The sequence below is a fragment of the Saimiri boliviensis genome, chromosome 3 (genome assembly GCF_048565385.1).
Source record: "Saimiri boliviensis isolate mSaiBol1 chromosome 3, mSaiBol1.pri, whole genome shotgun sequence".
NCBI classification, from domain to species: Eukaryota; Metazoa; Chordata; class Mammalia; order Primates; family Cebidae; genus Saimiri; species Saimiri boliviensis.
Genome location: NC_133451.1, coordinates 93,790,143 through 93,802,785, shown reverse-complemented (window position 1 = coordinate 93,802,785; position 12,643 = coordinate 93,790,143). Strand labels below are relative to the sequence as shown.

Sequence of the window (12,643 nt, the reverse complement as noted above, 5' to 3'; positions counted from 1 at the left end):
TCTTATTTTGTCTTCCTTCTGCTTTTTTACTTTTTTTCTTCACACCTTCCCCTAGGAACTTCACCTCTACCCACTTCCCTAAATTCACTGTAAACTGTAAACTCTATGCCCAATTACTGAATCTATGTCTACCTCACTTCATCTCTTTATCTTTCCTGAGCTCAATTCCTATATGTCTAGTTGTCTGCTGGAAATTCGTATCTAGATATTCCATTTTCACCTTAACCTAAACTCACCTTGCCTGAAAGGGCTTATTTACTTTTCCGCTTGCTTAATCCCCACTGAAAATTCCTCCTGTTTTCGTTTCTTTTTTGTTTACTGTTCATTCTCTCAGTCATGCAGGCTAGCAAGTATCTTTGCTTTTTCCTCTTACATTAAAATCACATCTTTGTAATATCACTAGCATCTAAACTATGCTGCCTGTCCTCTTTCCCACTCTGAGTTCAAGACCTTCCTTTTTAGTCTATTGAAATCACACCTGAGCTCTCTGCTTCCAATTTCATTAGTATCCTCCCTCCTTCCCCTGCCTAATGCATACTGTTCCATTTATGGGTTTTTTTGTTTTATTTTGTTTTTTGTTTTGAGAATGTTTTCAGTCATTCAATTATTTAACAGACATTGGCTGAGCACTTACTGTAGTATAGTCCCTGCCTTCAAGTAAATGACAGTCTAGTAGCAGAGACCATGAAGCAGAAACAGACAAGTAAAATGCAAAGTCAACAGTGCCACCATGATAAATGTGCTGGCTATTCCACACAGAGAAAGTCGGGGGAGAGTGTGTGAGTACGTGTGTTGGGTGTCCTAACCCCAAACGGGGATGGATTAGGGTTCAAGGAACTACTCATGATGAAGGCATTAGCAGATCTGAGTTTTAAAGTATTAGTAGAACATATTCAGCCAGAGTCATTGGGGAAGACTTTGGCAGGCAGGAAAGCAGCGCATCATCAAAGTGTGATGGAAAGTAACAGAGGGAATTCTGCAGAGATGGTCACCTGATCTTACTTTATTTCTACTCCCAAATTACATTTAGCTGCTTCACTATCTGTTAAAAACTAAACATTCATATTACCAAGCTATTCTACTCCTATTTTATATCCTTTAGAAATGTGTCTCTAAGTGCATCAAAAGTCATGTGCAAGATTAATCATAAGAGCCAAGAAATGAAAACTCAGATATCCATTTAGCAGAATGAATAATAAATTCTAATATATTTATACAACAAATACAGCAAATGAGAATGAGCTAACCAAAACTGTACATACAACATGGATGAAGATCAAAGTATAATGGCAAGTGGAAGAAGTCAATTAGTGACTAGTATATACTATATGATTCCACTGAAATAAGAGTTCAACATCAGAGAAAACTAATCTGCCATGCTGTAAGCCAGGATAGCAGTCACCTTTAGAGAGGAGGTGACACTAAGAGAGAGATGAGTAGTTTCTGAGGTTTGGTAATGTTCTGTGTCTTGATCTGAGTGCAGGTTCCAAGGCTGTTCACTTTGTGAAAGATCATCAAGTTGATTTTTACCTTTTCTGTATAGAAGTTTTACTTTAATAAAAACTTTGCCTTAAATAAAAATTGCTTGCCACTCCAGAACTTAAATTCTGCAAAAGATCTGGCAGGAAGAGTTGGCCTCTTAGGACTTGATCCCCATTGGGCAAAAATGAAATTAGATCGAGAACCCTGGAGCAAAAAAGAAACACCGCAAGTCCTAGGAAAAGATAGGCCTGACAGCATCCAAGTAGCCCCAGGACACCCTGGGACTAAGTACCCATTCCCAGGCCCCAAGAAGCAAAAGAGGTATTTAACAGTTGGGCAGGGGCTTCCCTGCTACTAGATCTGGAAGAGGATAAGGACGCCAAAGAGGTTGTAGCTTCCTCCCCTTATCTTAGCAGGGGATTGCAGGCTGCCTGCCTCTGCTTGGAGGGAGGAGAGAAAGAAACCCTTTCCATCTCTCACCTGCTTGACTGCCCCTGTTAAGACTACTTCAGCAATTGAGTATAAGCTCCAGTAAACTGACAGATTGCTGCTAAGCCTTTAAGATAGGAAAATGCAAATGAAAAAGCAGTGTTCCTCTCCTAAGGCATTCACTATTACTGGAGCGCAGAATTATAAACATAATTTATACTACAACATGATACGTGATATATTAGATAAATATATTGTGGGAACACAGTGGATATAGCAATTGTGTACACCTTAGGTGAGATAGCCTTAAAGAGAATGCTTCATAGGTGATAACTTAACTAAGACTTGGCAGAAGAAGACCTTTTCAGGAGGAAAAACTATACAGGGAAAGTATCTATAACTGCATAAAAGCATTTTTTTAAAAATTTAATAATGCCCACTAGCTATGTCATGGCTATGGAATCTTAAATCTGGGAGATTTAATTCAAGGTTTAAAGTATAGTTCAATTGATACAGAGACAAATATAAGAGAATAAACAGAGTTAATCTAATAGTAACTATTTCCTCTATTGCCAAGCCCATTTTTCTACCATTTATTACGTTTTTTTCTTTTCTACCTTCCTTACCTTTGTTCATATTCACTCAGCTTCCAATTATCCATCTCCTTTTCTGGGCAGAATTCTAACCCCTTTCCTGTCTACTGATTTGCATGCATCATTCTCGTTTATATATAAAACAAAAGAGAAAATATTTTTGAAAAGATTTCTCTGATTAATTTCAGATGCTTTCTTTTTTGTTTTATAATGTCTCTATAAAACTTCTATTTTATCTGTGATGTGTTTTATTCTTCAGTAGTTTCATTAAAATTCTTTTACAATGTTTTATGTTTCCATATAGATAATAAATACCCTCAGGACGGAAACCATGTCTTGAACTTATACCACACCTCCCTGTAGCGAATAGTGTGTTCTAACAAATGAAACAGTCATCACTAGGCTTCTGATAAATTCCTGAGGAATAAGTGATTTTTTCATGTCTCTGTGGTGTTTAGCTGTTAGCAATCCGTCTTTCTGCCAGTCTGTCTTTCTTTCTCCCTTCCTCTGTGTGTGTGTGTGTCTGTGTCTGTGCACGTACACAGTGCCTTTCAGCTTAAACATTTTGTGGTTTGTGATCATTTCCATTAAAGAACATAAAGTGTTACAGAGTTTTTTGTTTCTCTTTTCTAATACTATTAAAAACTTCTGTATATCCTAAGTAGGTAGTTCACCAACAGTGGGAATCTAGATAGTATTCAAGTATTTTCTGGGTTTATGAGGAAGATGTTGGTATTTCTTTGAAAAGCTGAGTATTTGATTGCATATTTTTTTAAATTTTCTAGTTTTTCTTCAAAATGAATTCCCTCCAAGTAAATAATGCAAATACTCTTCACTTAATTCTGTTAACCTAGCAAATTGCTACTTGATTAATTTTATTGTTTTCAGATTTCCATTAAAAGTCAGGTATAGGCCCTGCATAGTGGCTCACGCCTGTAATCCCAGCACATTAGGAAGCCCAGGTGGGCAGATCACCTGAGGTCACGAGTTTGAGACCAGCCTGACCAACAGGGAGAAACCCCATCTCTACTAAAAATACAAAATTAGCCAGGTGTGGTGGCACATGCCTGTGATCCTGGCTACTCAGGAGGCTGAGACAGGAGGGTCGCTTGAACCTAGTAGGCAAATGTCGCCATGTGCCAAGATCATGCCATTTCATCCAGCCTGGGTAACAAGAGCAAAACTTCATCTCAAAAAAAAAAAAAAATCAGGTATAGATTTTCATGGGAAAACTTAGCTTAAAAACATAAGGGTATCAAACTTAGTGTGAAGAAAATATTTTTAAATTGTTCTTTCTTAAGACTAGTGTAAGTTGTTCCAAAGGGTCAAATAAGAAGCAGCAACCAAGTCATTTGCCAAGGGCAAAAAAGTGACAGATGTTCACAGGCAACCTCTGTCTGACAGTGGTAATGAGACAGTATACTTCTATACAGAGGCATTGCAAAAGGCAAAGAAATTTAAGTAAAGGCCTCAAAGAAAGAAAAAAGATAAGGAAGGAATATTTATTGAGAACCTATTCTGTGCCACCCCTTGACTGGGTCTTTTTTTGCTAATATATACCAAACAAATCTGCTATTTTTGAAAGACCAACCAGTTATCTCTGAAAGTAAAGTGTTTTTTTTCTTTTTTTCTTTTTTTTTTTTTTTTCTCTGACACACACTTACCTGAAAAGGTCGTGTGTTCACTTTTTCTTTAAGCAGAAAACAGAAGCCTTTGAAGACACATGTTGGTCAACACCTGATCCTGGGTACCAGATCAGCATGTTTCCATGCAGAGACTGGGCCATCCTCTCCAATTTCTAAGATACACTCATGTTCATCAGTTAGGTGTTTTATTTACTGAATTGACTGGGAACAACTAGGAAGTGGAGGCTGCATGGTTATCTCCTCTTTTTTCTCTCTTTCTCTTCAAAACACACACAAGGGCACATGAGCAGAGGCTGTTTTCAGCTTCAGATCCCTTTTGCCAAAGAATCTTTGTTATAGTCAATATCTCTGTAACTGTATGTTATTGGGGTTTTTTTGTTTGTTTGTCTGTATTTTGAGACAGAATTGCACTCTTGTCACCAGGCTGGAGTGCAATGACACTATCTTGACTCACTACAACCTCCACCTCCCATGTTCAAGTGATTCTCCTGCTTCAGCCTCCCGAGTAGCTGGGATTATATGCTCTGGCCACCATGCCTGACTAAGTTTTTATATTTTTGGTAGAGACATGGTTTCACCACATTGGCCAGGCTGATCTCAAACTCCTCACCTCAGGTGATCTGCCCGCCTCAACCTCCCAAAGTACTGGGATTATAGGCATGAGCCACCACACCCAGCCAACTGTATGTTATCTTAATGGTATTTTTCCTTGTTGTTCAGAGGATTTGTAACACAGAAACTATCTTTTCTAATAAATTATTTCAGTAGCATACACTACTAGAATATTTCCCTGCAGTGCTATTTGTATAATTGACGAATGTTTTCAATGGCATATAATTTAAGTTCTAGTGAATATTTGCAGTTTGAGTATCGGTTTTCTGTATCTTGCTTAGGATTGTCAAAAATTTATTTTTGTACTATACATTTGTTTCATCAGAAATTCTTAGATCAGAGACATAATGACTATAAAAGGTTTTTCAAGTTTAATTTGTGATTTAAATTTTATTTATGATGAAGTTATTTGAGTTTGAGACTCTTAAAAGGCAAACACAACAATTGTATCTTGGATGTTTTATTTAGTTAAGATTAAGTCTTAAAGTTCTGCTGGTCATATTTAAAGGACAAATTTTAAAGCCTTGTAAATATTCATAATTTTGTTTAGGGTTTGAATGATATAATCATCTTAATGTACCCATAATGTTAGATATAATGTGATTTCCCACCATATGGGAAGAGTCTTAAATCTGGGAGATTTATTCAAGGTCCAAAATATAGTTCAATATGATATAGAAACAAAAATAGGAGGCAGAAAAGAGCATATGTATTCCCTTCTGCCTCCAAACTTAGTTATCTCTATTATATACACATGCATGTGCACATAGGCACAAATGGTGCATTATTTGAGAAAATTGAGACATATTTTAAATTCATTATCCTGTTATGTTGTTCACTTTGTCTTTAAATGTAGACTTGTAAAAATCGATATTTCTGAGTAGACACTTTCCTAATATTGTTATATAATAGCTTATATTTCACCCCCAGTTCACACACCTCAACCCCTTTCTGATTATGTAAAAAGTACAGTTATAGATGCTTTTTCTACCACAAGGATCAACTTGGCCTTAGAGTCAAGAGGCTTGTTTCATGAATGATGTATGTTTGATTATCTTTGATCCGGTCACATAGATCTGGATGTTAGAGATAAATGTGCTACTCCTGATGATTTCATAACAGATGCTTCTCTTTTCTTTTTGTCTCTGGCAGTTACCCAGCTGTATGTGAATTCTTACAGCACAATAACTTGTTATCTATACTTCGAGCCCATGAAGCCCAAGATGCAGGGTGAGCAGCTTTGAGCCCTTATAAAAACCATGCATTGTCCATTTTCCAGAATTTCTACACTTTGCTTAGGCTCTGCAGGTTCCCTTTTACCAGGCTCACTCCCAAAAGGAATTAGAGCTTAAAATTATCTCCTGTTGGATGACACAGATACGACAGAGTACTAGGGAATGAATGGCTGCAGATGTATTATAAAGTCTCCCTTACAGTTCTTCCATCTTTAGCTTGAGCAAGTCCATTTTCAGCTTGATTTTTCATGCACTGTAAGGGCACCTCCTCTTACTCCTCAATTGTTGCATTTACACTGTCATATAAGAGAGTAAATTACCAGCTGCTTTTCAGTCTTAGTTGACAATGTGAATGAGAATTATACATAAATATTTAATAGATATTGCACATTTTACTTTTATTTTAAAGAATACCATTCCTGATCCCAAATACCGTTCCTGATCCCTGTAAAATCCCTGATTTTAAAGGGAAAAAAATAGGGACATCTTTAAAAAACGGAAAAGTTTATGTTCTAACTAACAAATGATTACCTAAGTTGATTTTATCTCATTAGGTAAGTTTTTAAGATGTAGAACAATTTTGAAGGTTTAGAAAATTCTGAAATATCAGAGGTTCACTTTAATAGTGTATTAAATCTACATTTGGGAGAAACTAGAATACTTAATTTTAAGATTTGAGATCTAATCCATTTTCCAGTAGGCTCTGCTGAAAGGCATTGTTTGCCTTTGAATAATTAAACTCATTCCTTGATAGTCTAGGTTTTCTGAGAAGTAGGAGCTCTTCTTGTTATAACCTGTATGCTGAAATTAGGAATATAAATACCTCCATTTTGAAGGAGGCCCATGTCTATGATGCCCCTGAATCAAGGCAGATACCAAGTTCTTTCCACAATTAGCTGTTTTCAAGCAATCAGTCAACAGGTGTGAATGGATCCAATATTATGTACTCACTGTGTTGTAGCTGATGTTTGAAGTAACCTGTTATTATACCCAACCAATCAGGTCTTCAGATAATTTTTCTCACTCATCAAGGCAGTGGTGTCACCATGCTATTTTGGCTGAGTGTTCCACTTGGCTTACTGCCCATTTTTGGTAGATTTATCCTAATTGCACCACATACCCGTAACCGTTGGCTTACTTGCAGGCATGTTAAGTGCATCAGTTAATATCAAGTATTTTCGTTTAAAATGAGAAGTTGATTGATTCATTGGAAAAATTGAGATTATGTCATCCAGTTTCTTTGTTTTTGTTTGTTGTCAAGTAGGCATAGTCATCCTTAGTCTATAAAGTCAAGGTACTAGGATTAAGAATGTAACTGTCTTTCACATGGATTTTTTTTTCCATAGCAAAGCTCAGTCCCATAATCAGAACACATACTTCTGGAACATTTTTAAAAGGTTTTTAAGGGGCATATTCTTCTGGGGAATAAAGTATGACCAAGTTCCAAAAAGAGAAGACTCAAAAGTGTTTTTAAAATTATAAATTTTAGGTGGCTATTTATCTTTCTAAAGGTACTTTTTGAGTTACTTTTAGAACCCAACCGTATTAGGCATGGTTTAGTCTACCAGGAATAAATGACACAGATCAATGAAGAAATGGTAAAATGTTATTTTGGAGGGGTATTTCTAAACTGATATTCCTAAAATCGGGTACACAGAAGTCATTAAATACATTTTTATCCTTATGTAAATGAGCCAGGGTCACCTGTATTTTTAATTGAGAACTAAAGTGTTACACTATTAATTATTTCTATCTTAATAACTGGATCGTTGGTTTATTTCAAAAGTTCTTGTGACTATTCTGTTTCATTACTGAGGAATTAAATATTACCCTGCTGAGACAATAATCTTTGACCTGTAGACACCAGCAGAGATTGGTAATAAATAAAATTCTAAAATAGAAACAGCTTCAATTTGTAAAAATTCATAGATTTAAGAGGATATTCTTTTAAAAGAAAATAACTTAGTCTAGGTGAAATGCTTATATATAATCTTTACAGAATGTTGTGGATTTATCAGATAATTGGCCTGGTTATTAGTGACAAGTCTTTATATCTTGCTCAGTTTATTTGTTTTTTTTATGGCAACAAAGTTGGCAACCGTCTGAAAATTTTGGTGGGTACAAAGTATCTGTGTGCACTAATCAGCCTTTGTTCTCTGTCGAACACATGGAAATGAATTATGATTTTCCACTGAATTCCACATTCTCTTGAGGTTTGCTATCTTAGAAAATACGTGTTTGGAAATTTTACATATGAATGCATGTTTTCATGCCCACGTCCCTGAAATGTATTAACCACCTGTGTATTACAGACTTTAGAGAGAAATTTTTATTTAGTGTTACATCATTGGAGGCTCTTTGAATAATGGAACTTGACTTATTTAATTTTCTGTTTCTAAACCTATGATTTGATATTATCTTTTTTCCATACTACCTTTGTTTTAACTGTATCTGTTCTTTTTAGGTACCGCATGTACAGGAAAAGCCAAACAACAGGCTTCCCTTCTCTAATTACAATTTTTTCAGCACCAAATTACTTAGATGTGTACAATAATAAAGGTAAGTGTTTTTAAAACCCCTTTTCAGTATTATGTAATGTGTGCAATAATTCTCAGTTTTATTTTGATTTGATCTTAAGTATTTTTAACCAGTCTTTTTTATTTTTATTTTTCAGTTATTGTTTGATGCACACTTTGTGATTATCCTCAAAGATACAGATTCAAATTTGGTCAGAGATTGGGCTTATGCACTGTTAATTTTTTAAATGTTTTCTAGGACATTTTAATTCTTAACAGGGTTGACAGCTGCTGCTCTGGTAGATACAGACTTTAAAAGAAATAATAATTGGAAGTAATCCAAAATCATGCTTCTTAAAAAGATTTGGATTTAAATAGAATAAGTGTGATGGTGATGGAAAGGATCAAGAAAAAGAAACAAAAAATAAACTCAGTAGCTTGAAATTCAAATTTGAATTGCATTTATTAAGCATCTATCATGAGTCGGTTCATATGCTAAGCAAGTACATGTTCATTTCTTGAAAAAAAAAATGGTAAACTTCAAGGTAAATATTATTAGCCACTCTACCTCCTCCTTTTTTAATATGCAGAGAGAGTCCCTGTGGTTAATTGCCTTGTCCAAGGTCACTTAATTAGGAAGTAATGAACTAGGTTCAAATCCACGTCTGATTCTGTGTCCTGTGCCGCCTTTCTGAAACTCCATACCAGAAAGAAACACAAAAACAAGAGGGCATTATTACTTACTACAGGGAAAAGAAAAAGAGTAAGGGATGCATTATATCCTTCTTTCATAAATGTAATCTCTTTATTTGGAAATATTATAAAGTGTTACACGTGTAAGAATGGGTGATAAAATGTGAAAAAGTCTTTAACTAGGTAGCATTAGTCTGTATATTATATAGGCAGCATGTCCGAGTGTGGCTTTCTGAGATTAAGAGAAATGGAGACAGAGGAAAAAAGCAGTCAAATAACATATATAAGGCCAACTATGGCCCAGAAGGGGTGGTAAAAGGCAGCCTAGATTCTGAGCCTCTAAAAACTCCTGGAATTAGGAGCCGTGTCCCTGCATAAATTAGATGTGATGGTGTCTTCCTGGCCCAGGCCTGGTGTCCAGGATGCCTAATACTGGCCTCGACCACCTTTATTCCCAAGCACCTGTTGAGTTGTCCTTCATCCTTTGTTTCCCTTCATGTATTCCACTTTCCCCTAGCCCAGAGAATGACATCTGCTGGATGGTGTTTGCTGTAGCCATATAGTCCTTGACATTGCCATTTTGACTGTGGTGGGTTCTCCTCTGTAGTGAAGGAGCATGGTTTTCAGTAAGGCATAGTGCAGTTTTTGTTATAACCATGGGGGAGAAAGAGGAAGGAGGCAGTTCCTAGGAAAGAAGTGCTGCCTTTAGTAGGCTATGCCAAGAAGAATGCAAAAAAATAAATAAATAAAACATGTTCTATGCTTGCCACGTGCTTTTAAATATGTGGGAGTGGGAGTCAGTGTTTCACTGCTAAAGTGAAGATGATTTTATTTGAATAAAATTGATGTTACCTAGAATTTTGAAAACCACTGCAATAAAATTTTGTTGCAAGCACCTTCAAAACAATCAGTGGAAAAATAGCTGTGAAGAATCTATGAGTTAATCTTTGATTGTTAGAAACAAATGATCATAAAGGACTCTAGAATAATAAGCTGATAGTTACAGTACGATTTGATTTTTAAAACTCCTGTAGAGTTGACAAAGTAAGACGTTTGGGTGATTTAATTAATAATATAAGACCCAATAATATAAACAAAGAGAGTCAAACACTAAATATATTTGGTAAGGGATAATTTTCTAGAATGGTCAGAGAAAGCCTTAAGTTAAAATATGATCTGGATGTTAAAGAATAGTGAATGTTTTATTAGAAAGAGAAATGAATAGTATCAAGGCCAATGAATATTTTTAAAACAGTAAACAATTATTGTATACAACCCATAAAAACTAATCTCTTTGACTGGATGAGGATTCTCAATCTTGCACAGGGAAGGCCCTGAGATACCTGCAGGGAATGCAAAAATTTAGTAAGTCATATTGCATATCCCAGTCCCACCATGATCCTATAATTTACCAAAGTACATAAAATATACTTTTATATATTTTTTTGAAACACAGGTTTATATTGTTCTATGGCATTAAGATTTTTTACTATTAAACTGAGGGAAGAAAATGTCCCTAAAAGTCATTTTCTTGCCAGACACTGATCACTAAATAGCATGTACTGTACTTACAAGTTTACCAACAATTTCTAAAAAAGAAAACCAAATCAGTAAAAAAGGAATAAAATTGGAATTTTACTCCACAAAAACAGATTTAGACCCTTTTGATTCATCATAATGCTAGGTAATGCAGTTTTGCTTGAGACCGGTACGTATTTCTCAGATAAGTTGTGTATTGCTTCTTTTTGTATGGTTTGATTTAACAAGGTTGGAACTTAAAAAAAAAAAAAAAAAGCAGATACCAGCACAACAGTGACTTTGAGATTTTGTAGTTCTTTGACTGTGTTCTCTTGGATAGACGGAAAGGAGGTAGAAGTGTTTCATTTTGGGAACCTTTTCATAACAGAAAATATTCCCCTGAGAGAAAAAAGATAAACTGATAGGGAAGAGAAGGATGTATTCTTCAGTTTAAGCAAAATTTCAGAAGACTTTTATGTAAAATTTCTGAAGCATTTTAAAGCTATTATGCTAACAGTGTATTTAGTATGTGGGAGTGGGAGTCAATTATTCGCTGCTAAAGTAAGGATTACTGTATTAGAATGAAATTGATGTTAACTAGAATTTTTTAAAGCAATGTAATAAAATTGGGTTGCAAGCACCTTCAAAACCCAATCAATGGAAAATATCTGTGAAGAATCTGAGTTAACCATTTGATTGTTAAAAACAGATGATCCTAAAGTACTCTGGAATTATAACCTAATAGTTACAGTATGATTTGATTGTCGAAGTTCCTGCTGCTTAAGACAGAAGTAATACTCTCTGGCAAAATGAAAGAATAAGGAAAATGATTTATTCTTGCCATCCTAAAACCAATAATAGTTGTGATTAGATTCATATGTAAATGTCCAATAATTCTGATTAGTGGTTTATACTTACCTGCAATTAATAAATAGTGTTATATGTAAATTTTCAGTGCTGCAAAAGAAGAAGCATTCAAATATAGATTTCCTCAGCAAGGCAATTTACTTCTATAGATGGTTGCATCTCACAGATGGAGCAATGACAAGTGCACACCTGGACAAGGGAGGGCAGGGGTTCTTATTCCTGACGCAGGTAGCCCCTACTGCTATGTCATTCCCCTGCTAGCTAGGGTTAGACTACATGTTCTAGGCTAATTCTGATTGGCTATTTTAAAAAGAGCAGGGGTACCAGCCAGAGTGGTGGAGTGGGTAGTTTGGTAGGAAGGACAGTTATAGGACAAGTCAGAGCAGGTGACCAGAGGTGACTCAGGTCAAAGCAGGTGATCAGGGCAGGTGACCGAAGCAGATGACCAGAGCAGGTAACCAGGATGAGTCAGGATGGAGCAGGGGACTGGGGGAACAGATGGGAACTGCTGATTAGAACTGGTGGATAAGGTTGTTTACTGAAACCATAAGGAAATTAATCTTTAAAATGGAGAATTAAAGAATAAGAGAGCTGAGCATACTGAAATACTGATTCTTTGAAAAGAAAATTTGAGTTCACTATATCTAACATAGCATTCAGAAAGTTAGGAGAACTAAATGTTCCATCTCTTGGTATAGCCCACATTAGTTCGTTCAGTTCTCATCCTTTGCAATCTGCACTGTCTTCTTGCCTGTCTCCCTGCTTCCATGTCTTCACTCTGACAGCTCTGCAAGATACCATAGCAAAGATGTAGGTTTGAATCACAGCTCTGCCATTAAGCAACTAATTCATTTAAATTTATTGGGCATGCAGTGGCATCACTATGAGATGAGAAAAAAATGTTTGTGAATATTACGTGAAATCACTTTGAAACAAAATGCTGTGCAATATTAAGATGTTATTATCACTGGATATTTTATGTTGTTATTATTATGCTACATGTTAATGCAGAAAGCTAACAGAAGCTGGCAGGAAAATACCCTTATTCCTCA

The 12,643-nt window shown here is 35.7% G+C and overlaps 1 protein-coding gene across 3 annotated transcripts in view; it reads left to right on the top strand.

Moving 5' to 3' along the window:
- PPP3CA (protein phosphatase 3 catalytic subunit alpha) overlaps positions 1-12,643 on the top strand; it is a 317,625-nt gene that overhangs the window by 253,972 nt on the left and 51,010 nt on the right. For all 3 annotated transcript variants that reach the window (XM_039468188.2, XM_039468189.2, XM_074396500.1), the window contains exons 7-8: positions 5,915-5,992; positions 8,462-8,556. In XM_039468188.2, coding sequence (XP_039324122.1) covers positions 5,915-5,992; positions 8,462-8,556 — 173 coding nt within the window. The remainder of the gene's footprint in view (positions 1-5,914; positions 5,993-8,461; positions 8,557-12,643) is intronic.